Consider the following 25,068-nt stretch of genomic DNA (forward strand, 5'->3'; position numbering starts at 1 on the left):
AGATATGGGGGTGGAAAACAAAACTTGCATTCCTCTGTCTCTCTGCAGTATTTTTACAACTTGAACCACGCTAAACCTCACCGGCTTCCCTCCAACAACCATCTGGTTCCACCCCACCCCCACACAAGTTAAAAACAACCCATTTTGGGAAGCTTCAAAATGGCATCTCATTCTGAGAAACAACCAAATGTGAAATGATTCCAAATGTCAACAGACCAAACATGGTGAATGTTGACTTGGGTCTCTCGTGCTTTAATTCAGGGAACTCAGAGGGGGCTAGAAGTGGTGGCCCACAGCATTGCACAAGGAGAGGCCCTGTGGAAAACTCAACGACTGTTCGCTAGCTGCACACACTAACCCTCACTGTGCTATTCTTCTATGACTGCCAAGGCTGAAAACATTATTCTGAACACTTTTGGTCAGGACTGTATCGAATTACATATAGCCTAGCTCTCTTTTGGTTTTCCCCTCACATCCCAATATACTTCAACACAGGATTCAGGTTGGGCTAACTGATACCCTTTCTGACAGTACTGCCAAGATACACAGACCCAAAACATTTAAAACTGTCGCCAAAAGAGGATCCCTCATTTATAAATGTAGCCCACACAACTTTCAGCTAGCATTGCTTCCTCCCACTTGTTTTCACTCAGCGAGGTGGAAGGTGAGATATCATGCTATTTCAGTGATATCACACTGGCCGACCTCGTGGAGAGGGTTACACAGGGAATTCCCTCTGCAGTGCACTCACTCAGACAGACAACTCATGTTTTCCATGCCCACTTAATTTATTTACTCTACAAAATCTGTAAGAAACTACAGTAAAAGGTCAAAGACAAACATGGGGAAAAAAACAATTCACCCGCCCTTTGATGAACAGAGAAAGAGAGGTGGGGTAGGTATAAGTCAAACTAAAAAACAAATATACTTATACAACCTTACTAACTGCCGAGGTTTTAGTCATGATGGGTCCCTGGTTCTGCTCTCCCAGACATGGGTGGTGGTGGTAGGGTAGTAGGGGCCACAGAGGCAGGTATTTGGGTGGACCAATTCCATTTCAATTCAGTCAATTCATGAAAAGAACTGACATTTATTTTTAAAGAGGAATTTCCAATTCCATAATTGATGGAAGTTGAAATGGAACGGACCTCAATCCCATTCCTCTCCCATCATCGGTGTCTGCTCCTCTCCTTGTCTTTAGACTTCTTGGGTGAGTGACTACGGCTACTCTCCCTGTGGCCCTTGTCAAGGCCCTCCGGGCGGTGCTTTTCATGGGACTTGCTGTGCTTATGGTGGCCGCCGCCGTCGTCTCTTTCCCTGGAGTGAGAATGCTGCCAGTCTGTCTTTTTCTCCCGCCGGGGTTCCTCCCTGTCCCACTGTAGGTATAACATGGGAGAGAAAGAGGTTTGAGGAAGGTTAGAGAAAAATCTTTGGAGTTGCAGTAACACAGCCAAGTCATACTCCGCGGAATGACTGTATAGCTGGAGTGACTGGTGTCACAACTGTTGAAATAATAGGCCATACCCAAATCACATGAGCCATGCTTACTCATATTGTCACGATCGTCATATGGTGGAAGAGAGGAGGACCAAAGCGCAGCATGGTTAGAATACATTCTTCTATTTATTGAAGACGAAAAACAAAGTACACTTTATAAACTAAACAAAACAACAAACCGATGAACGTGAAGCTATATAAACAATGTGCTGACATGCGACAGACAATCACTCACGAACTACCTAATGAATATGGCTGCCTAAATATGGTTCCCAATCAGAGACAACGATAGATAGCTGTCTCTAATTGAGAACCAATCTAGGCAACCATAGACATACATACACCTAGACTAGACACTGCCCCATAAACATACAAAACCCCTAGACAATACAAACACATACATCCCCCATGTCACACCCTGACCTAACTAAAATAATAAAGAAAACAAAGATAACTAAGGCCAGGGCGTGACACATATATTCTTACTCTAATGCTCTGACTGAACATTATTGTGAAACAAAGAACATTTCTCACAAACAATGAGTTGGGGAGACATTTTCAGTCAACCTTGGATTTCTTGGACTTCCTAGTGTCCTTGTTGTCCGAGTGATTGTGCTTCTTGTCTTTGTGTTTCTTCTCAGCATGCCAATGGCTCGTTCCTTCTTCTTCTAAAAGCAGGTCGTACTTGGAGCTTTTGGGAACATTAAGTAAAACTTGAGGAAGTAAAGCCAGTAATTCTTTAAAAGGTTTGCCAAGACAACATTTCAAAGAGAAACTCTTTCTTCCAGAGAAATGTAATTTCCTCCAACAGAAACATCTTCACAATAGTTGACCTCTCTAACCTGATTGCTATGTGAAATGGTGCACAGAGTTTAGTTATTTTACACGGTTCTAACCCCTATCGTTCACTTCATATGAATAGCAAATATAAAAACATTTAAGGATACTCTGGCTTGGGTTTGACTTTATCCTTAAGAGCTCATTTGTACCCCACGTCTTTTTCATAGGCCTTGAAGTCATCCTTCGTATACTTCCCACCTAGAAAACCAAAAAATACCTTGTTAAGTTCTCTACCTAGAAGAGAAGGTAAATGGCACATCCTTTAGCTAAAGTGCCTGATTAAGGCTTAAAGTCTCTGAAAGTATATATAATGCAATTACTGAAAAACCCAAAATATTAAAAAGAAGTTAATGAGTTATGTTTTAATAAGTGATTACCTTTGCTTTTCCATTTAATCTTTGAGACAGACTGGCTGAAGTCCACATGTACACGTCGGTCATCTATGAGCACGTTGTCCATCTTGAAGAAGGCCTTTTCACAGTCCCCCTCCTGTGGAGAGAAATTACATCAATTATATCTAAGAGGGTCAACTGAGCCCTTATGTGTATAGTGAATAAGGAAACAACCTATCAATTCAGTAAACAAAACTCTTTCAAGTGAATTAATGTGTACTCTCTCAATTTTGACTAACTGGTGCCCTCTATTTGTATTCTGCATAACTGCACTTAAACGATTCCAAAATGAATCGCTTTTTAGCTTAGTCTTGATTTGGACTTGTGAATCTGAGTGGATCATTTTTCAACGTTTAAAGAGGGCTAAAATTACTTTATGCTAACTCATGGTACATAGAAATCAAGTGAAAACCAAACAAATACACATCTTTCAAACTCAATGAAAGCATAGCACAGAGACTCTCCTGACTTCAAGCCTCTGATGATCTCACAGCTGTACAGAAATAAGAACATGTTAATATAGGATAATACACCAATATTCTACCAAGTCTCCTTTCAATTTCAATATTGAAATGGTTAGGACTAGGTCTAATTCTAATTAAATATGTATCGTAGTGTCATGGAGGCCAGTATGTTGAAATAGACAGGGTGAAGGAGTCTATCTTACCATTTAATAAGTCCGAAGCGAGAGAAGATGATTTCCAGGTCCTCATTTGTGGTCACAGGGTTCAGCTTACACGCAAACAGAACATTCTCCGGAGGTTTCACTTCCGCATCAGGAAGATCACCCACCTACACAAGCACATATGCACATAAACACGGCAACATCTCAAACCACAAAACTCTCATAAAACCACCATATAATCTTTACAACACTAATATGTTTACCAGCTAATTAACTACTGTTGGGTTCTTCAACAGCAATCAGTACACAAAGTGGTAATGTGGAGTGTTACAAAATCTCCTCTGCCATCACACCTGAAAGTATGTGCATCCTCTACAAGGTTAGGTGGACAGAACCACAAGACCCCCATCTCACCATCTCCAGAAGGATGGCCTGGGTCTTGGTCGCCTCCTCCTTCAGCAGCTCATCCAGCTCCTCAGCCTCCTTACCATCTGTGTCGTTGATCACTTCCTCTGCTCCAATACGACCACTCTGCACACCAATGAGGGTTTGACTTTGCAAATCAACAAAAGGTGTACAGTACATAACATCAAAAAATCTAAAGTAACATCACAGTTACTTTTGTTCAGGTATTGAGAAAATCCTTCACCTTTCCTTTGATGAACAGAGAAACTATAAATTAAACTTTATGGCTTTTTATGAAAGTAACATTGTTTCCAAATTGTTCAAATTTCATCCGCTTTTGCTCTGAAATGGGAGATATGCATTGCTTTGACTTCAAATGGTACCGAAAGTACCCAGTCACTCACATCCAGCTGTTCCTTGGTAGGCTCGGGGGAGCGGTCTGGCACGGGCAGGTTAGCAGGGTCATCGAAAGTGTCTTCCAGGATCACAGTGTGGTTTATCCTGCAATGACACAAAACAAGTATCACACTTCTCTTCTCCTCACTTTATACTGGGATGTCTGAGTAGGTCATTGCATCTACACCTCTGTATGGGAGCTATTCATGAGGGAATTTAAAAGTGTATTAAATTCTATTCTAATTTACCCCTAACATTGCTGCTTTTAAATATGGTTCAAGGAAATGAAATCTGCTGACCTGATATCCTGAAAAGGGATGAAGTCCTTATCAACGAAGGTGTCATTAATCTTATCCAAGACGCCAATACCCTCTGACATCTCACCTAACACAGTGTGGACCTCACCAGTGGTGATCGGGAACTGGGGGGTAAAGAGATTGTTACAGCACAAGTAAGCTGACCTGAACATTTATGAGATTTCAGACGCTTGCTATCTATCCTGCTCGAATCAGTAGGCTAACTTTGTTGTTTTCAAACTGCAGTTAAATCGAACCTTTATTTAACTAGGCAAGTCAGTTAAGAACAAATTATTATTTACAATGACGGCCAAACCCAGACGACGCTGGGCCAATTGTGCGCTGCCCTACGGGACTCCCAATCACGGCAGGTTGTGATACAGCCTGCATTCGAACCAGGGTGTCTGTAGTGATGCCTCTAGCACTGAGATGCAGTGCCTTAGACCGCTGCGCCACTTGGGAGCCCAAAATACTGAGGAGTTGGATGGCAGTTTTACCAACCTGAGAACCATGATGGTCACTGCCATTGTTTACCATGGACACCATCCCCTTCTTACTGTTTGATCCATGGGTTTTTCTTTGCATCAAATAAGCGGGCCTGGTCTCCATAAAGTTTACTGGTGGTATAGAAAAGACATTATTAAATTTACATTTTAGTCATTTAGCAGACGCTCTTATCCAGAGCGAATTACAGGAGCAATTCGGGTTAAGTGTAGCCTCTTTTAGAAACCAAGAGTGAACTATTTACACACTGGTCTCTTAACATGTAGGCTCAGCAATGCCGAACAGTCCCATTACAAGTCAGAATGTTGTTCTAACTTTTTCGGCTGATTTTTTCCCTATGTCTGAAGTACTCTGATATAAAGATCCACAGGGAAATGCTATCAACCCGACCTTCAGTACACTGGTCTGTATATCGGTTTGTATCCGGTTTTATTTTCAATACTGTTGCAATTCGCACATGACAAACCGAACCACAGACCAAACAGCAGACACTTCCAGCTGATTATGAGGAAACATGCTTCGGTCAACTACGTTCAGTTACATTCGGCTATTGTTTACATATTGTGCATCACGTGCAATGAGTCTAGAGATTGAAAACACAAGGGACATACCGGCGCTGAAAAAAAGTTGAATAAACAACACTCGCCTGTGAATACCCTATATCCTGTTCTTACCGCCAAAAGGATCAACAGCATGTACAACTGGTAAAGTAACTGTAAATATCATTGTATTCAACATTCTGGCTTGTAGAGACCATTGCGTATTTTTAAGGGCTACCTCGGTCAGACTGAAAATCAATGGAGTAACCATTGGAGTAAACGTTCAGGCAAGGTTAAGTGCTTTGCTCAGGGCACATCGACACATTTTTCACCCATCAACATTCCTGTAATAAATAAAAAACAGCTGTGATGATTTTAGACATTGATGCTGATGAAATGGACTGACCCATAGACAGATTCTCCACCACAGCCAGTCCCAGTTGGATCTCCAGTCTGCACAATAAAGTCTCTTTGGACATTGTGGACGAGGCAGTAGTTGTAGAATTTGATTTTGCATAACTTTACAAAAGGAGATTATCAGCATTATGAGAGCAACACATCACAAGACATTAGGAATTCCATAGCCGTTGATCCTGACTCTCAGTTCCATTACAATCACACATAAGAATCATTGGAGAAAAAAGGTGTCTTCTGTATGGGGGAGTTTTGCGATAAGGTTTTGGATACACAACTTTATAGGGTTAGGGTGCCCACACTGCCATATTTACATGTTACATTGCTTGTTTACAGAAGACAGACGGAAGACAGAGTGGAGTACCTGTAGTAATTAGCTATCTGCATCTCTGAACACCTGTGCGTAAACAGAAGATGGACGCCACAAACGTGTTGTCACTGAAAAAATACTGTCAGCTGCAACTGTGTTAAAACCAGTCAAAACAGTATACAGCAGTGGAGGCTCTTCAGAGGAGGATCATCCTCAGTGAATTTCATAAAAATAGTGAAACATTTAAAGTTATTGTTTTCACATTAAAACATACTGTTTTGCAATAAAGGTCTACAGTAGCCTCAACAGAACTCTGTAGGGTAGCACCATGGTGTAGCCGGAGGACAGCTAGCTTCTGTTCTCCTCTGGGTACATTGACTTCAATACAAAACCTAGGAGGCTCATGGTTCTCACCCCCTTCCATAGACTTACACAGTAATTATGACAACTTCCGGAGGACATCCTCCAACCAATCAGAGCTCTTACAGCATGAACTGACATATTGTCCACCCAATCAAAAGATCAGAGAATGAATCTAGTACTGAAATAATAAGCTACTGCTAACTAGCACTGCAATGCATAACGTGGTGAGTAATGTTAGGGTACTCAGAGAGAAAGACAAGTTGAACAGGTTTGAACTAATTAATTAATAAAAAATGGAGGGAGAGAGAGCTAACTATATATATTTTTATAACATTTTTTACTTTTACTTAAATTACTTAGCAAATGCAGCTAGCTAGTTTAACCTACTCAAACAGAGAGTGATATTACCGAAGTAAAGACAGTTTCAGGTTGGATATTCGCCGGATATTCGCCTGTAGTTTTCCTTACGTCCACCAACAGCAGTTAGGGACCGTCAACATATTGACAAATCTAATTTTTCTAATTTCAATAGCTCTTTAACCATTACTCCTAAAACATTCAAAACTGGTTGTAGCTAACCCGATGGCATAGACACACATTTTCTTTTTGTCGATTTACATCTCACACTATTTTAAAATATTTATTTACATTTTTGAATTTCAATAGCTCTTTGGTCATATGACCTACTGACTTCAAACAAGTTTCAGAATGTACACTCAGTGGGCCTACACATTGCACACCCTTTAGTTTGTCCATTTTCATCTCACATTTTTTTACATAAAATGTGTAAACTTTCAAATTGCAATAGCTCCTTGGTCATGTGACCTACTGACTTCAAACAAAGTTCAGAATGTCCACTGACTACCCTTATGTATTGCACACCCTTTAGTTTGTCCATTTTCATCTCAAGTTTTTACATTAATTTTTCAAACATTCAAATTCCAATAGCTCCTTGGTCATGTGACCTACTGACTTCAAACAAGGTTCAGAATGTCCAGTGACTACCCTTATATAGTAGTCACTATAGTTATTCCACTGTACTGGATCTAATACATATTAGAATTTTACATACATTCATAAGTGTAATAACTTTTTATAACATACTGTGAAAAACTCTCTTGGCTGCTGGCTCTGTCACTTTCAGACATGCTCAGAGCAGACTGAAAGGGAAAGGTAGCTCTTGACTTGAACCACAGGGGTTCTCTGTAAAGAGAGAGTAATCCAAAAGGCACAGACACACTCCTTGACTTTCAATTGGCACCCTTGACTTGTATGTATTCTCTCCTGATTGGTCTCTGTGGTGCTTAGTCAATGGGAACTCCGTTGCCGGCCCCATCATAAAGTTTTTACACAGTCTGGCAGTCTAACTAAAGTGCCAGAGGTATGAGGAGAGACATCCTCCTTTGTATTTATGGTAACAAATATTTCCTAACACTTTGGATCCTATTCTTGACACAATGCGTCAATGCAAAAAAAAAAAAAACGAATTACTGTCCACGAGTAACCTCAACCTTGTGGGTATGTGGGTGTTTGGGCCAATAAAGTGCCAACTCAATTTTACCACTGACTAGTCTCTCATGCCCCTATGAACGGGGACACAGGGCAATAGTTTTTCATCTAAACCAGCCATTTTTTACTGGAGTACACTAACCACTAATTGGGGCTCTTTTCTTGACACACAGTAGCAGTTTACCAAATAAGAAGTCAAGAAGATCAAAAAGTAGATTGTTGTAAGGGTGTATTACATCCTGTGCTGGTCCCATTGTCATATCCATTCTGGATTCTGAGTGGTAAAATCATAGCTGAAAAATGCCTCTATGCATGTGTATACTGTATGTGGGAATGTCTTATGTCTGTCCTACATGTAGTGTTGATACATGGAATATTCCTCAACTGCATATATCATAAATTGCTATTGCAAATAGAAGTATTATGTTCAACAACTGACATTTTCAGATATTATTTTGACAAACACACTTTGGTGCTTACAATTAATTCTCGATTGTCATAAACTTAGACTGGAAACTGTCATCTGTGATCTTTGTGATATGACTTTCTTTAAGCACGTACTGATGAAACTGTCACTTAATATTTGTTTCTTAAAGTCTACAAACACTCTACATTTATTCACTCTGTGATAGGGTTGGATCCTATATGCTACTTTAATTATTCTCCTGTAAATGGTTCAGTGCCTATAATTTAGGTTGTGTGTAGAATGGGGTATAAAGGAAATTACCTCTATTAGATTATAGTGATAAGGAAATCAGCATACCGTTTTGGCCTGCATATTTATTTGCCTATAACTAATCAGAATTCCATTATGTTTACATAAAAAAGAGAATACTTCAAAATGAGAAGATCCTGCCATGGAAAAGACAACTGGGTGGACTTAAAGTGGAAAGGATAGGAAATAACTCACACCATGCAACAGGACACCTTCAGCTGCGGGGTCTTTGTAATGCAGGTTTGATAGTTATATTTTCAATAATGAATGGTTCGCTGTTATGTGACAATTAGGTCAAAAAGTCTATTTTATTTTTTGGTGTAGATGGCCAAGGAAGTTGCACAAAACTTCCCCAACATCCCCTCCCAAATTGATATAGAACCTTCACAAAAAACACATGGAGCAACTGCGAAAAGAAATGGCTGAGGATATACTAAAAATATCTGGTATGTAATGACATTTAATTCAAAGTAAATGTAAATTCTTAATTTTTATGTAGTTGTGTGGGACAGCCATATGTTCAGTTCATGCCTATGATTTCAGAGTTCAACAAAGCCAACAACTGCTTCAGGTGTGCCACTGATAAAGAACCTGGATGTGGCCCAAAGACTGACTGGGTTAGTAACTTTATTTAACATGTTTATAATCTTTTGACAACAGTGACGGCATGCAAGACAATTTATTATATAACACAATGGATGGCTAATTCGTCATACTGCATTGATATTTGATATAATTTATAACGTGTTACGCTTTGTTTTGTTTTAGATTGAATGTTTTGCATGCCAACGGTGGTTCCATGTGCTGTGCCTAGGAATGAAGACAAAAGAGTTCAGAGTGAAGAACACAAACTGGAAGTGCTGTCTGTGTTGTTGAAAATGTATGCTATACCCTATCCACACTGAAGAGGCTCTGAAATGTACATCAACCAGGGATAAAGAGAAAGTTAACACTGTGAAATGTTTTGTACTTATTTGAAGTAAAGTGTATGTTGACATGTTGGAAAAGATTAAAGGTCTACAATTTATGTTTAATTTGTCAATATTCAATTTTCATTCATTGATTTTCAGGCCACCATTACTGTGGTTACATGTTCAGTATATGTATTGCCCAGCAAACCCACTGCAGCCTACCGCACTAGCTCACTCTCCATCCCTGCTTTGGACAATTAATAACATGACTCTCGTACTTTGCCCTTTTCCTTTATGGTTGATATTAACGATGAAAGGAGATATTATCTGTCTCTCTCCTAAAAACAGGGAAAATAAGTACTTAGAACTACCAATTATTGTAGATAAATATTAAAGAAAAGGGTTAACACAACACTGGACCCCCTAATTGTCAAACTAATATTAATGTACAACAATATAGAAGATACATGACTAGAGGTTATGCAATATGGGTGTATATCCACTGCACGCTTCTTAGGTGTGTAATTTACATGACCAAGGAGCTATTGAAATTTAAAACTATAAAAAATGTACGTTATACTGCGTGATTTTATAGTACACAAACAAGTGTGCAATATATAAGGCTGGTCTGTGGACATTCTGAAGTTTGTTTGAGTCCAGTAGGTCACATGACCAAGGAGCTATTGAAGTTTTAAATCCTGAAAAATTCATGTAAAATCAGGTGAGATGGAAATGGACAAACTATAGGGTGTGCAATGTGTAGGCCCAGTGAGTGTACATTCTGAACCTTGTTTGAAGTCAGTAGGTGACATGACCAAGGAGCTATTGAAATTGTATTTTATTTTTATTTTATTTAATGTACAAACATGTGAGATGAAAATGGACAAACTAAAGGGTGTGCAATGTTTAGACCCACTGAGTGTACATTCTGAACATTCTGAGTCCAGTAGGTCACATGACCAAGGAGCTATTGAAATCTGAAAGTTTGAAAAATTAATGTAAAAACATGTGAGATGAAAATTGACAAACTAAAGGGTGTGCAATGTGTAGGCCCACAGTGGACATTCTGAACCTTGTTGGAAGTTAGGTCACATGAGCAAGGTGCTATTGAAATTTAAAAAATGAATGTAAAAACGTGTGAGACAAATTAACAAACCAAAGGGTTTGCAATATAGAAGGGTAGTCAGTGGACATTCTGAACATTGTTTGAGTCAAGTAGGTCACATTGAAATTCGAACGTAAACAAGTTTGTACTTTGTTTACGTTCCCTAACTAATTCAACTAGGAATACAAAATGCTGCTCACATTTCCACATGTTTATTCGTTTTGGAAAGCGAATTAATGTCCAAATCGTGAAAATAAGACCTGTGCAATGTTGTGCGAAATTTTTCCAGCATCAGGACACTTATTTGGAGTCTGTGGCTCAAGTGGTTTGAAAGCGCGAATATCCAACTTGAAACTGTTTTTACCTCGGTGGAACTCTTCCAAGTCAAGGTAAGCTTTTGGTTTTACAAATGTATTGCCACCGGTCTAACTGCTAAACTGTTTACTGACTATACTGCATGATTGTAGAGGGTTTACTAACGCGTTAGTTATTAACTATGAAGCTACTTTAGCTAATATGGTGACAACGATGTAGCGGTTATGATATGGAAAAGTTTTCGCTAGGTCACAGGCAGCTGATGTGTTGTGCATTGAAGCCCACAAGCAAAGGGAAAATGTGGGAAGAGGAGAGCACGTAGATGCGAGAACGAATACAACAAGCTGTTTGTATGTGGCTATGAAAGTGAACTTTTTGTGCGCGATCAGAGCTGTATTCATTCCGCCGATTCTGTTGAAAAACGTTTCGTAAACGGAACGAAATGGGGATAAACATATGAATTTGTCCAATAGAAACTCTCGTTTACAACTGTTGGACTAATGACAACTACACCAGAGCCTAGACCTACTAGATGCAGGCAAGAGTATGCACCACTGTCTGTCACCTCAAATATTTCTCTCGACTACGTTGTGAACTTCTAGAACCGTACCGCAATTGAGAATTGATTCACGTTTAGATTGAGAATTTGGCTGTTTTGGCTTCCAAACCAATTCGCCTTTAAACAGAAAATGTACGGTCCTTGGATTTTAAGGATTAACGTGAGACTCCTTTAGACCATTAATATTGGACTAGGAATTCTCTCCCGGCCTTAGTTTCAATGATCCACCACATCAACACAGAGTAACCTGTCATATTAAGCGTATCCATGGCAATCCTATGTTTCTGAAATGTTAGCGAGTTATCTGAAATATAATACTAACAAGTTAGCTAACATTTAGCTTAACTAGCTAGCTAGCAATATGCTATAGATTGTCAATGATTAGCAATCTTGCTAGCAGTAGAATAAAAGTTTAATTTGAGCAAATGCCATTATTAAATGTAGGCTGTGTGTAACCAGACATTAACGTTGGTGCATGTTTTCTTACTTTTAGGCCGTTCTGTAAATAAATAAATGACTATATCACCAAATGTTGTTTCAAGAAGAACCGCCATGCTTGCGCACGCGCTCTTGATTGATTTCGGTGTCACTTGGGCCGGGGGTGTTGTTTCCTCCACGATCATACGACAGCTAGAAGATGGCGATGAAACGAACATCAATTTATACTCTATGTGTACTGTTTATGTCATTCATTTTCGCTGAGTCTTCACCTCGACAATTGAACACGGTAGGAGACGACTCTACCACTAGATAGCTACATGAATTTGGGGGGCAGGTAGCCTGGTGATTAGAGCGTTGTGCCAGTAAGTTAACCGAAAGGTTGCTAGATCGAATCCCGGAGCTGACAATGTAAAAATATGCCGTTCTCCCCCTGAACAAGGCAGTTAACCCACTGTTCCCCGGTAGGCCGTCATTGTAAATAATAATTTGTTCTTAACTGACTTGTCTAGTTAAATAAAGGTTAAACAAATAAAAGTAACGTTCATCTTGGTAGCTAGCTAACGTTATTTGGCTAATGGATGCTAACGTTACCTTTTGTTGCTATCTGACTCATTGCAGCTAGCTAATGTTTATGTTGTTAGCCAGGTTGCATGAGCGTAATACTAGCAAGCTAGAATGCCCTCAAGTATGTCACTCTCGAATGTTTTGGTGAATACCTTGCTGCCTACCACATTAGCTAACTTATATCATGATCATAATAATGAATGGCCGCTTTCCTATTCTTGATTCTCACACAGGAAAGTATTCTGATCAATGTGACAGCAGGGACATTGAATGATACACAGGTGCAGGAGTCCAACAACTTGCAGGTAAGCTATACTATGATGTAGTGGTCTATGATTAAGCCTGTCAGAATGGTATTGAATAACAACATAATGTATAGCTCAACACATGTTCATTTTCAGATTAACCTGAATATTTCAGTGGATGAAGAGCAGGTGCTCATCAATGACATCCCTGTGGAGTTGTCAGGGGTGACCAGGTTGAATTGCCAAGCCTTGCTGTGTGAGTAGTGAAAATGTTTCTGGTGCTTATAACTTAGCTACAGCACAGCATTCTGCACCTGATTTAAAACAGCCTTTCACTTTGTTTACAGTGGATACCACCAATGGCACAAGTGAATTTGAATCTGGTGACTATGTCTCCACTGTCACCCGGGTGATGGTGAGCCAGAATCGCTTGTGGAGTGATTCAGAAGAGGTGGTGGCTCTCCAAGTGTTCAGCGAGGTCATTGAGATGGAGGGGGAAAAGGTAAAGTTAGTTTATTGAGAAAAGGACAATAGAATAATGGTGTTAGGATATTTATGTAACAGCTAAATGAGCATATTTGCACCATGGTGGTACAATGATGGAAAATCTGTGCTCTTATGGCTTTGTATCCTTTTCTATCATTTAGGTCCAGCAGCCAGAAATGTGTGAAGTGAAGATACTGATGAGCCCCAATTTCCAGACGCTTGCTCAGTATACCAACACCTATCCCATTGGACACAGCGAGATTTTCAGGATCCCAAGGGAAAATGATGTGGTCATCACAGATCCAACAAATCCCAAAAAATGTATGCAAGAACAGCCATTTTCGTTCACTTTTCATACTCTCACATGAAAAGAACAAGATAACTGAATTCCATTGCTAAAGCAATGTTCCTAAATCAATTTGTGAATGATAATGATCCACTTCCTTCTGCTCAGCTGAATACCAAGTGATGTCCCAGACCACCAGTCATTACCCTCTGAAGCATGCGGACACCACCCAGGAGGAGACTGCTGCCCCAGGCAAGCTCCCGGAGACTCCCCTCCGCATGGAACCAGACCTACTGTATGATAACAATGATGAGCGTGATGACTTAGGAGGGCTGTTGGATCAGATGCAGACAGAGGCACCACTCAAAGAATCTATCTCTTCTTACAGTGTAAGTAAATTGGACATTGGATCCAAATCCGTGCTTCTACACCTGCATTGCTTGCTGTTTGGGGTTTTAGGCTGGGTTTCTGTACAGCACTTTGAGATATCAGCTGATGTACGAAAGGCTATATAAATACATTTGATTTGAAATCGAATATTGCAAAATTCCTTTACTAGAATGTGCTCTGGACTTAAAATCTGTTTGCAGGCCATGTGTCGATGGGTGGAGGAGGTGAGGGACCGCCTGCGACGCTTCTGGTCTGAGTCCTTGCCCCTGTTCTTCTTGGTCATGTGGGTGGTAGTGATTGGTGTGGTTGGGTCAGTGGTCATTGTCAAGATCCTGGACATGTTCTTCCCAACATGCGAACACAAGTACGTTTTCACACAGGTCCTGTTGAACCTGCTTACATGATTGTTGTAGAATTAAATTAAACATTGCCAGGTCAGTGTGCAGGATTTTACCTTAGTGCCAAGACCAGTTAATTGGGCACATCTGTTCTCATCTTTTCTTAACTGTGATGCTCATGATAATGTACTTTTCCTCTAGGGGAATTTTCCATTTAAATCCTGTGACTCTGATGCCGGAAGATGAGAAACACACCCTGCTGGAGAACATTGAAATAGAGGTAGAGGAGGTGAAAAGGCCTTCAATGAAGACTGAAGAGGAGTCTGATTGCATCTGTTGAAAACACAATGCATTATGTGGTTAGAGAAACCATAATCTCTTTGTAGCACTTATTACACATGCATTGCAAACATAACATGTTTAACTTTATTTCTCAAACATTATACCCTCCTTTCAAAGAAGGAATCTGAAATGTTACTAATGGAAGCAGGGCTGCATACTGCATTACTTTTCATATTATGATTGTGTTACCTCACAGTGCCTCTGTAACCATTCTACTTTGCATTATGAAATACTGACTTCCTATTGGTTTATTTTTGATTGCTCATTTCATAATATTTTATCATTCTGACTGGAGGATTGAACTGAGGATTTGGTGTTTGTTTGCATGCAACTTTAAATCATAAGACAAACAGCTTTTATTTACTGTATTTGAACCAGTGCATAATATTGTCAGCCTCACCAATGCAACAAAACATTTTTACGTTGGTATTACATTTTGACTGAACTTGACTGGCCTGCGCTTAGGTTCATTAAAGGACAGGTGGTCCTAGTCTTGCACCCATCATTATGAGTGCAGTGTCGGAACAGAGAATGAGTTAATATGAGATCTCATTACAACCATTTCAATTGATAGAGACGGCAGTTAGTTCTTATAGCAGAATGATCTCTGTCACAGAACATTGCAGATAGACCTGGAAAGTATAGAACAGACATTAACTGCTTTAGAGAGTCATGTCCTGTCTATACAGTCCGTTTCTGTTCACTCTGAATATACTCCTGCTTTATGCCTTGAAATGTATGAATATGGTTACTGGATGTTCTTTGCAATGTGAGTGAATGACAATGGATGTTCTCTGCAATGTGAATTACTCGCAATGGCTGTGCACAGTCAACAGACATCTGAAGCTACACTGATAGGACCTTATACACTTTAGTCTCAGAATATAGTTAAATAGTCAAACCTACTCCTCTCCCAATAGCTTATTGGCTGGTTTGCCTCAAAGCAGGCTAGGCATGACCAAAATAGAATTGTATCAATGTGATTCTCAAGATTAGGCTCCTGGTTGACATATGGGGCCCTGGCACATTGACTTAGCCATAGTATGGAATGCAGTTGGCTGTCAATGAAACAACTTCATAATAGGAAACTGCATGCTGATTTGAACTTGAGTGGGTGAATTAGAACTTAGAAGCAAAAGGTAAAATAACTATGGTGCCTGAATTCAATTTCAATCTTGTGTTTTACTAAACGCATGGGAGCATGGCATGTGTGCATCATGTATTTTCATTCAAATCAAACTGTACATTGAATTCCCAAATCCTGCTCAATAAAAATGTTCTTGTGACATTCACTCAGTCTACACAAAGCACATGGAAGCCTTGTCAATGCAAGTCATATTTTACTTTAAACTTTATTAACAAAATTGTTAGTGTTTATGATTGTATAAACATTCAAATTTGAACCAGGTAGTCCCCTAAATACACATTAAGAAAATAAAATCAAGTGCATAAAATAAACGGTTTCAGGTAGTGTAACTTTGATTAACAGATATCCCAAAAGCACATCACCAGATAAAACCCAAAGACACTGGATACTTTGGTAGGAAAAGGTGTTCAAGGCAAATAGTAAGGATTATAGGATTAGCTCTGTGGACCCATAATAAAACCTATTGAACACAAATCTGGGAATGTTTTCTACCAATTTTGTTATGCCCATGAGACTGACTAATTGTATATTGTAAACCATGTAGTTTGGGTCATGGATGCTGATTGGCTGAAACAGCATTTCAACCATGTGTATATCAGATTATACCACTGGTATGACATAAATATAAATGTTTACCATTCTATTTATGTTGATAACCTGTTTATAATCAATACAAGGTACCTATGGGTGTGGTGTATCCAGGAGGACATTTTCCAAGAGAAGCAGTTTGTTACCCTACTTTAAGGCATGTCGCATCACCTAGCCTAAAATATAAATCATTTACAAAGAGGAAGACATGAGTTAAAGTATTGTTCCCAGAACATATACTGAGCCTCCCACTAATTCCTTTGCAGATTTGAGGTGCTGCAGGCTTCCTGATTAACTTTCAGCAAGAGCCAAACTCTTCAATCCACTTCTCATACTTCTCCAGGTCGGAAGCTGATACAGACTTAGACACTTTCTTCAGAGAAGACTCAAAGTCCTCCATGGTGGTGGGCATGTGCATCTCGTCTCGGGAGATGTTACGGATCTCCTCTGGCGTCAGCCCCTCGATCCTTCGCCGCATGGCCATCAGAGAGGCGTCCCTACAGACGTCATGGAGAAAGGGTTCACTCAAGGCAATGGAATACAAATAACATGGAGTGGTTCTTTATTTCCTTATTTGAGAGGCATCTCGTTTTCAAATCAGTGATAGTCTTCGCTGAGGTATTGGAACTAGCATACTTGACCAATCTAGTGTTTATTTGTGACTGGTTCTATTTGTTAAAGAAAAAACGAACCTAAACCTGAAAAAGTAAAGGCCTTACCTGCACACGTTGGTGATGTCTGCTCCTGAGTAGCCCTCCATCTGCTCTGCTATCTTGGCCATGTCCACATCATTGGCCAGCTCCAGCTCCTTTAGGTTTATCTTCAGCAGCTCCACTCTGCCCTTGGCTGCAGAGAAAACAAGCAAACATCACGTACGCCATTGTGAATGAATATATACAGTGCATTCGGAAAGTATTCAGACCCTTTTCACACATTTTGTTGCGTTACAGCCTTATTCTAAAATGGATTAAATAAAAAATGTTCCTCAACAATGTAAAACAATACCCTATAATGAAAAAGCGAAAAACAGGTTTAGAAATGTTTACAAATTTATAGAACAAATGTACTTATTTACATAAGTTTTCAGACTCGAAATTGAGCTCAGGTGCATCCTGTTTCCATTGTTCATCCTTTACTCAGTACTTTGTTGAAGCACCTTTGGCAGTGATTACAGCCTCGAGTCTTCTTGGGTATGACGCTACAAGCTTGGCACACCTGTATTTGGGGAGTTTCTCCCATTCTTCTCTGCAGATCCTCTCAAGCTCTGTCAGGTTGGATGGGGAGCGTCGCTGCACAGCTATTTTCAGGTCTCTCCGGAGATGTTTGAGCGGGTTCAAGTCCGGGTTCTGGCTGGGCCCCAAGGACATTCAGCGACTTGTCCCGAAGCCACTCCTACGTTGTCTTGGCTGTGTGCTTACGGTTGTTGTCTTGTTGGAAGGTGAACCTTCACCCCAGTCTGAGGTCTTGAGCATGTTTTCATCAAGGATCTCTTTGTACTTTGCTTCGATCCTGACTAGTCTCCCAGTCCCTGCTGCTGAAAAACATCCCCACAGCATGATGCTGCCACCATCATGCTTCACCATATGGATGGTGCCAGGCTTCCTCCCGATGTGACGCTTGTCATTCAGGCCAAGAGTTCAATATTGGTTTCATCAGACCAGAGAATCTTGTTTCTCATGGTCTGAGTCTTTTAGGTGCCTTTTGGCAAATTCCAAGCGGGCTGTCATGTGCATTTTACTCAGCAGTGGCTTCCGTCTGGCCACTCTACCATAAAGGCCTGATTGGTGGAGTGCTGCAGACATGGTTGTCCTTCTGGAAGGTTCTCCCATCTCCACAGAGGAACTCTGAAGCTCTGTCAGAGTGACCATTGGGTTTTTGGCAACCTCCCTGACCAAGGCCCTTCTCCCCCGATTGCTTAGTTTGGCCGGGCAGCCAGCTCTAGGAAGAGTCTTGATGGTTCCAAACTTCTTCCATTTAAGAATGATGGAGGCAACTGTGTTCTTTTAGGACCTTCAATGCAAAAAAAAAATTGGTACTCTTCCCCAGATCTGTGCCTCGAAACACTCCTGTCTCTGCGCTCTACGGACAATTTGTTGGCTCTGCCATGCATGCACTGTCAACTGTGGGACCTTATATAGACAGGTGTGTGCATTTCCAAATCATGTCCAATCAATAAAATGTACCACAGGTGGACTCAAATCAAGTTGTAGAAACATCTCAAGGATGATCAATGGAAACAAGATGCACCTGAGCTCAATTTCGAGTCTCATAGCAAAGGGTCCGAATACTTATGTAAATAAAGTATTTTTGTTTTTAAAATGTGCAAAAAATTCTAAAACATGTTTTAGCTTTGTTATTTTGGGGTATTGTGTGTAGATTGCTGAGTTTTTAATTTTATATAATCAATTTTAGAATTAAGGCTGTAATGTAACAAAATGTGGATAAAGTCAAGGGGCCTGAAAACTTCCCGAAAGCACTGTGTGTGTGTGTATATGTATATACTTTTAGATTTTAGATGTTTAACTGTATGTTTCAGGAAAGCAGTGTCAAGTGTAAATTATCATAGTCCAGACTCTGACACGTGATAGTCCGGTGTCCCATTGTGACATAGCTATGTGGCTCTGAGACAACCATCCAAAGTGGAACGCACAGCCCGAACGTGCACCGCCCTACGATTCCCAACCAATGTGGTTTCGGTAAGCGTCCTCTATTCATTTGAATGTGTTGACAGTTGGATAAATTGCTTGAGAATTCAAAAAGTATGAAAGCCAACAGACAAATATTCTAGAATACTGCTGTCCATATGCCTACATGTTTTGGACTACGATAGACGATTTACAGTGAGTAGTGTTTGTGGACCTGAAGGCAGAGGGATGTAGATTCTTTTCTCCAGACGTCGCCTCAGAGCCTCATCGATGTCCCAGGGGAAGTTAGTGGCTGCCAGCACCATCACCATCTTAGAGGGATCCTCATTCTCTGATGCTCCTCCCACACCTAAACAACAGCATAATATCCTAGGAACAATAGCATCAAAAACTATAGCAAAATTCGATCCCTGCTATGTATTTAGGGTACAATAATTTATTGGGCAAGAAACATTTTTATAGACATAAATTGTGCATGTAATTAATTTGGCCTTCTATAAGCAGAGTAGCTGCTGTTTGTGTACCATCCATCTGGACCAGCAGCTCTGCCTTCACCCGTCGGCTAGCCTCATGTTCCTCTGACGTTCCTCTGCGGCTGCACATGGAGTCAACCTCATCGATGAATATGGTGGTGGGAGCATAGAACCGGGCCTGTCCAGAGGAGAAAAGAAACACTGACTAGAGCCACAACACCTCAAAAACACCACCCTTTCACATCATGTAATATGATACCACCAGTTTTTCTTCTAGGAAAAAAATATTCCGTCTGGGCAGGGAAGCTGACGAGGATCTTACCATTTCAAATAGAAGGCGGACCAGTTTTTCAGACTCCCCTCTGTACTTGGAAGTGAGAGTAGAAGATGAAACATTGAAGAATGTGGTTCTGCACTCTGTCGCAACGGCTTTGGCCAGAAGAGTCTTTCCTGTGCCTGGAGGACCCACCATCAGCACACCCTAGGAAAATATTACACATGGATACACCACATATTAGCAAAGCTTCGTATCAACTCTTCCAATCAAAATAACATATTAATCAAGTGGGCCTTGGGCTTCCATGTATACCTTCCATGGTCTTCGTATGCCTTTGAAAAACTCTGGCATCCACATGGGTAGCACAACAGCTTCTTTTAAAAGCTTTTTTGCTTCTTCCAAATCTGCAATATCATCCCTACAGGCATTAAACAAACAAGTATTTCCTGTTAGACAACCCTTACAAAGAGAAACATTTTGTATGTTTTTAGAATTATCCTGTTCAGGACAGTTAATAAATCATAGCCAGTCACACACACCATTTAACATTGGGGTTCTGTGATATGATGTCTCTCTCCAGGGCCTCAATAAGGTCTTTGTCATATCCTTGCCCATCAAACTTCTTCACATCTTTCTCTTTCTCGGAAACTTCCCATTTGTTCTGCAAAACAAACATACAGGATTATTTGTCAGCCTTGAGGGGGCTCAATGCAGAGGTTTTTTCTAAGCCAGGAACCAGGTGATGATTTTAGGTAACAAGTAGAGTGAAGAATTTTTGGTCTACAGTGCAAATAGTTTTCAAGTTAAGATAGGGTAATGCCAACAAAGCATTTTCCCTGTGCATGTTCCTGGGACAGTAATACAATAAAAAAATATATATTTTAAATTGTAAACCTAAGAAAATCTAGGAGGATTAAATCTGTATTATGTGAAAGGAGGGTGTAACAAAGGACCTTCCAGTCCATATTTTAATCCTTGATGGTACTTTGTTCACCTTGTCGTCTTTTGGTGTGGCTAGGGCCTCTTTCTTTTCCTTGCCCTTCAAAGGTTTGGCTCTGTCACCATTGGGCCCGCGTGGTGACTGGCGATGCGGAGCCCTCACACCAGCCACATACAGGCGGTTGTTGTGAGGTTTGCTCTCTTTGTAGGGAACCGGGGGCCCCCTAACCGGAAGAGGAGAGGATCTTTGAGGAAAGAAGGGAATACTACGTCGATCAGCCTAAGCAAATCAAATAACATTTTATTGGTTACGTAGATATACAATACATGACCAAAAGTATATGGACACCTGCTCGTCGAACATCTCATTTCAAAATCATTAGCATTAATATGGAGTTGGTCTCCCCTTTGCTGCTATAACCTCCACTCTTCTGGGAAGGCTTTCCACTAGATGTTAGAACATTGCTGCAGGGACTTGGTTCCATTCAGCCACAAGAGCATTAGTGAGATCGGGCACTGATGTTGGGCGATTGGTCCTGGCTCGCAGTCGGCGTTCCAATTCATCCCAAATGTGTCTGTTTCTCTGTTTTTCATGGTTCGGGCTAGGCCCCTCAGTTCCAGTGAATGGAAGTCTTAACACTACAGCATACAATGACATTCTAGACAATTCTGTCCTCTGAATTTTGTGACAACAGTTTGGGGAAGGCCTTTTCCTGTTTCAGCATGACAATCCCCCTGTGCACAAAGAGAGGACCATACTGAATTGGATTGCTGAGATCGATGTGGAAAAACTTGACTGGCCTGAACAGAGCCCTGACCTCAACCCCATCGGACACCTTTGGGATGAATTGGAACGCCGACTGCGAGCCAGGCCTAATCGCCCAACATCAGTGCCCGACCTCACTAATGCTCTTGTAGCAATGTTCCAACATCGGGTGGAAAGCCTTCCCAGAAGAGTGGAGGCTGTTTTTGCAGCAAAGGGGGGGACCAAATCCATATTAATGCCCATGATTTTGGAATGAGATGTTCGACAAGCAGGTGTCCACATACACTACATGATCAAAGGTATGTACATGATGTATAGAAAAGGTGTGCACAGCAGTAGTTATATAGGATGAGCCTCGACTAGAATTCAGTATATACATACGAAGTGGGTAAAACAGCATGTAAACAATATTGAAGTGACCAGTGTTCAATGACTATGTACATAGGGCAGTAGTCTCTATTGTGCAGATTTAAGTACCGGGTGGCACTCCAAATAATACATTTATGTTCAGCTATTTTGTAGGCCAAAACTAAAAGGTAACATTTAGCGCCGCAAGAAAGAGAGCAGGCTACTTACTATCAGGTACTCTGAGCAATAATCCCACTCATTAATTATTTTATTCAGACAAACAGCTTACTAACCAAACCAGATACGAATGTAAAGACCTGAAAACAACTTAAATATATTTTCCCAGTAAAGTGCAATATCCACTTATGAAAGGAGTCCATACAGTACCTGCATTCTACTTGTACAGGCCATATGTCACGAATAATATCTTTATTACTTGGTGGTTTAGATGGGGTGGTCTCCAGTTTAAAATGTTCTAGAGTTGTCATTATTTCTTCAACCTGTTTGTTTTCTTCCTTTATCTCTTGCCATACCTGTAAGAGATGTCAAGAGCAAGGGTCAAAGTGACATTTGCAGACATTGTCTGACCAAAACTCGGTTTAAATTAAACTTAGTTTTGAAAGTGAAACGTCTTATATTTTACCTTTTGCCATCTTTGTTGGAAGCTTTTATCCCGTAATGTAAAAAGGTGTTTCTTAATTTGTTCAAGTACTCCCTGATAGCAAACAATAGCAGAACTGTAGTTCCCAAGTAAGGCGTACTCTCGAGCAAGTTTCACGTTTTCACTGATCTCATGCAGACTCATTCTAGGGGATGAAGAACATTAGTTGTTAGTACAGTTCTCTCCAGAAGGGATGACAACAGAATCTCTGTAAAACAAAACATCAACGGACATAAGGATGTGCCAGCTCTGAATGTTAGCTTACTTAACATAACTTGGCTAGCTGGCTAACTAACTCAGCTAACTAACACGTTTCAGATGAACGAGCAAACAGCACCGCGATTTAGAAAAACTATACCAGTAATACAACTGGCAAAAGTATTTGTCACAACGTTACTGGCACATAAAAACCCCATCTATCTCTTCTTACAGTGTAAGTAAATTGGACATTGGATCCAAATCCGTGCTTCTACACCTGCATTGCTTGCTGTTTGGGGTTTTAGGCTGGGTTTCTGTACAGCACTTTGAGATATCAGCTGATGTACGAAAGGCTATATAAATACATTTGATTTGAAATCGAATATTGCAAAATTCCTTTACTAGAATGTGCTCTGGACTTAAAATCTGTTTGCAGGCCATGTGTCGATGGGTGGAGGAGGTGAGGGACCGCCTGCGACGCTTCTGGTCTGAGTCCTTGCCCCTGTTCTTCTTGGTCATGTGGGTGGTAGTGATTGGTGTGGTTGGGTCAGCGGTCATTGTCAAGATCCTGGACATGTTCTTCCCAACATGCGAACACAAGTACGTTTTCACACAGGTCCTGTTGAACCTGCTTACATGATTGTTGTAGAATTAAATTAAACATTGCCAGGTCAGTGTGCAGGATTTTACCTTAGTGCCAAGACCAGTTAATTGGGCACATCTGTTCTCATCTTTTCTTAACTGTGATGCTCATGATAATGTACTTTTCCTCTAGGGGAATTTTCCATTTAAATCCTGTGACTCTGATGCCGGAAGATGAGAAACACACCCTGCTGGAGAACATTGAAATAGAGGTAGAGGAGGTGAAAAGGCCTTCAATGAAGACTGAAGAGGAGTCTGATTGCATCTGTTGAAAACACAATGCATTATGTGGTTAGAGAAACCATAATCTCTTTGTAGCACTTATTACACATGCATTGCAAACATAACATGTTTAACTTTATTTCTCAAACATTATACCCTCCTTTCAAAGAAGGAATCTGAAATGTTACTAATGGAAGCAGGGCTGCATACTGCATTACTTTTCATATTATGATTGTGTTACCTCACAGTGCCTCTGTAACCATTCTACTTTGCATTATGAAATACTGACTTCCTATTGGTTTATTTTTGATTGCTCATTTCATAATATTTTATCATTCTGACTGGAGGATTGAACTGAGGATTTGGTGTTTGTTTGCATGCAACTTTAAATCATAAGACAAACAGCTTTTATTTACTGTATTTGAACCAGTGCATAATATTGTCAGCCTCACCAATGCAACAAAACATTTTTACGTTGGTATTACATTTTGACTGAACTTGACTGGCCTGCGCTTAGGTTCATTAAAGGACAGGTGGTCCTAGTCTTGCACCCATCATTATGAGTGCAGTGTCGGAACAGAGAATGAGTTAATATGAGATCTCATTACAACCATTTCAATTGATAGAGACGGCAGTTAGTTCTTATAGCAGAATGATCTCTGTCACAGAACATTGCAGATAGACCTGGAAAGTATAGAACAGACATTAACTGCTTTAGAGAGTCATGTCCTGTCTATACAGTCCGTTTCTGTTCACTCTGAATATACTCCTGCTTTATGCCTTGAAATGTATGAATATGGTTACTGGATGTTCTTTGCAATGTGAGTGAATGACAATGGATGTTCTCTGCAATGTGAATTACTCGCAATGGCTGTGCACAGTCAACAGACATCTGAAGCTACACTGATAGGACCTTATACACTTTAGTCTCAGAATATAGTTAAATAGTCAAACCTACTCCTCTCCCAATAGCTTATTGGCTGGTTTGCCTCAAAGCAGGCTAGGCATGACCAAAATAGAATTGTATCAATGTGATTCTCAAGATTAGGCTCCTGGTTGACATATGGGGCCCTGGCACATTGACTTAGCCATAGTATGGAATGCAGTTGGCTGTCAATGAAACAACTTCATAATAGGAAACTGCATGCTGATTTGAACTTGAGTGGGTGAATTAGAACTTAGAAGCAAAAGGTAAAATAACTATGGTGCCTGAATTCAATTTCAATCTTGTGTTTTACTAAACGCATGGGAGCATGGCATGTGTGCATCATGTATTTTCATTCAAATCAAACTGTACATTGAATTCCCAAATCCTGCTCAATAAAAATGTTCTTGTGACATTCACTCAGTCTACACAAAGCACATGGAAGCCTTG

At 40.4% G+C, this 25,068-nt stretch overlaps 2 protein-coding genes, 1 long non-coding RNA gene and 1 pseudogene across 9 annotated transcripts; 2 read left to right on the top strand and 2 right to left on the bottom strand.

The window, feature by feature from the left end:
* Positions 1–769: 769 nt before the first annotated feature.
* On the bottom strand, positions 770–12,351 carry LOC139556225 (peptidyl-prolyl cis-trans isomerase-like 4; annotated as a pseudogene).
* On the top strand, positions 5,357–9,839 carry LOC139556226 (uncharacterized). Its single transcript, XR_011671086.1, has 5 exons — positions 5,357–5,659; positions 8,919–9,045; positions 9,130–9,251; positions 9,349–9,422; positions 9,574–9,839. It is a non-coding gene; the product is annotated as an uncharacterized lncRNA (long non-coding RNA).
* On the top strand, positions 11,129–25,037 carry LOC139556224 (glycoprotein integral membrane protein 1-like). Of its 6 annotated transcripts, none has more exons than XM_071369876.1 (8): positions 11,129–11,210; positions 12,934–13,005; positions 13,080–13,201; positions 13,293–13,447; positions 13,593–13,752; positions 13,886–14,106; positions 14,308–14,471; positions 14,647–16,079. In XM_071369876.1, the coding sequence occupies exons 2-8, from the start codon at positions 12,971–12,973 to the stop codon at positions 14,783–14,785; spliced, it is 996 nt and encodes a 331-aa protein (XP_071225977.1). In that variant the 5' UTR covers positions 11,129–11,210; positions 12,934–12,970; the 3' UTR covers positions 14,786–16,079. The 6 variants fall into 6 exon arrangements, with proteins under 6 accessions (XP_071225977.1, XP_071225975.1, XP_071225980.1 ...); XM_071369874.1 differs by lacking the exon at positions 11,129–11,210 and adding an exon at positions 11,449–11,674 and having other exon boundaries at positions 13,102–13,201; XM_071369879.1 differs by lacking the exons at positions 11,129–11,210; positions 14,308–14,471; positions 14,647–16,079 and adding exons at positions 12,285–12,422; positions 23,266–23,429; positions 23,605–25,037 and having other exon boundaries at positions 13,102–13,201.
* LOC139556222 (katanin p60 ATPase-containing subunit A1-like) lies at positions 16,121–23,370 on the bottom strand. 2 transcript variants are annotated; one of them, XM_071369870.1, is made up of 11 exons: positions 23,232–23,370; positions 22,614–22,776; positions 22,358–22,503; positions 20,912–21,080; positions 20,457–20,578; positions 20,230–20,335; positions 19,963–20,121; positions 19,692–19,818; positions 19,382–19,516; positions 17,242–17,368; positions 16,121–17,019 (listed from the first exon to the last, which is right to left on the bottom strand). In XM_071369870.1, exons 2-11 carry the CDS (start codon positions 22,773–22,775, stop codon positions 16,821–16,823), a joined length of 1,452 nt encoding a protein of 483 aa, XP_071225971.1. In that variant the 5' UTR covers position 22,776; positions 23,232–23,370; the 3' UTR covers positions 16,121–16,820. The 2 variants fall into 2 exon arrangements, with proteins under 2 accessions (XP_071225971.1, XP_071225970.1); XM_071369869.1 differs by having other exon boundaries at positions 20,912–21,101.
* Positions 25,038–25,068: the final 31 nt, after the last annotated feature.

The sequence above is a fragment of the Salvelinus alpinus genome, chromosome 27, assembly GCF_045679555.1.
Source record: "Salvelinus alpinus chromosome 27, SLU_Salpinus.1, whole genome shotgun sequence".
In the NCBI taxonomy this organism is placed as follows: Eukaryota; Metazoa; Chordata; class Actinopteri; order Salmoniformes; family Salmonidae; genus Salvelinus; species Salvelinus alpinus.

What these genes read in the sequence shown, in the direction of transcription:
- LOC139556222 (XM_071369869.1), bottom strand. Translation starts at nt 22,775, where the DNA reads ATGAGTCTGCATGAGATCAGTGAAAACGTGAAACTTGCTCGAGAGTAC. An exon ending in CCTGTACAAGTAGAATGCAG is followed by an intron (nt 21,102 to 22,357) that starts GTACTGTATGGA and finishes CTTTCCTCAAAG; the next exon opens with ATCCTCTCCTCTTCCGGTTA. An exon ending in GCTGCTGGTCCAGATGGATG is followed by an intron (nt 19,517 to 19,691) that starts GTACACAAACAG and finishes GCTGTTGTTTAG; the next exon opens with GTGTGGGAGGAGCATCAGAG.
- LOC139556224 (XM_071369879.1), top strand. Translation starts at nt 12,333, where the DNA reads ATGGCGATGAAACGAACATCAATTTATACTCTATGTGTACTGTTTATG. An exon ending in TCCAACAAATCCCAAAAAAT is followed by an intron (nt 13,753 to 13,885) that starts GTATGCAAGAAC and finishes CCTTCTGCTCAG; the next exon opens with CTGAATACCAAGTGATGTCC. An exon ending in TTCCCAACATGCGAACACAA is followed by an intron (nt 23,430 to 23,604) that starts GTACGTTTTCAC and finishes CTTTTCCTCTAG; the next exon opens with GGGAATTTTCCATTTAAATC.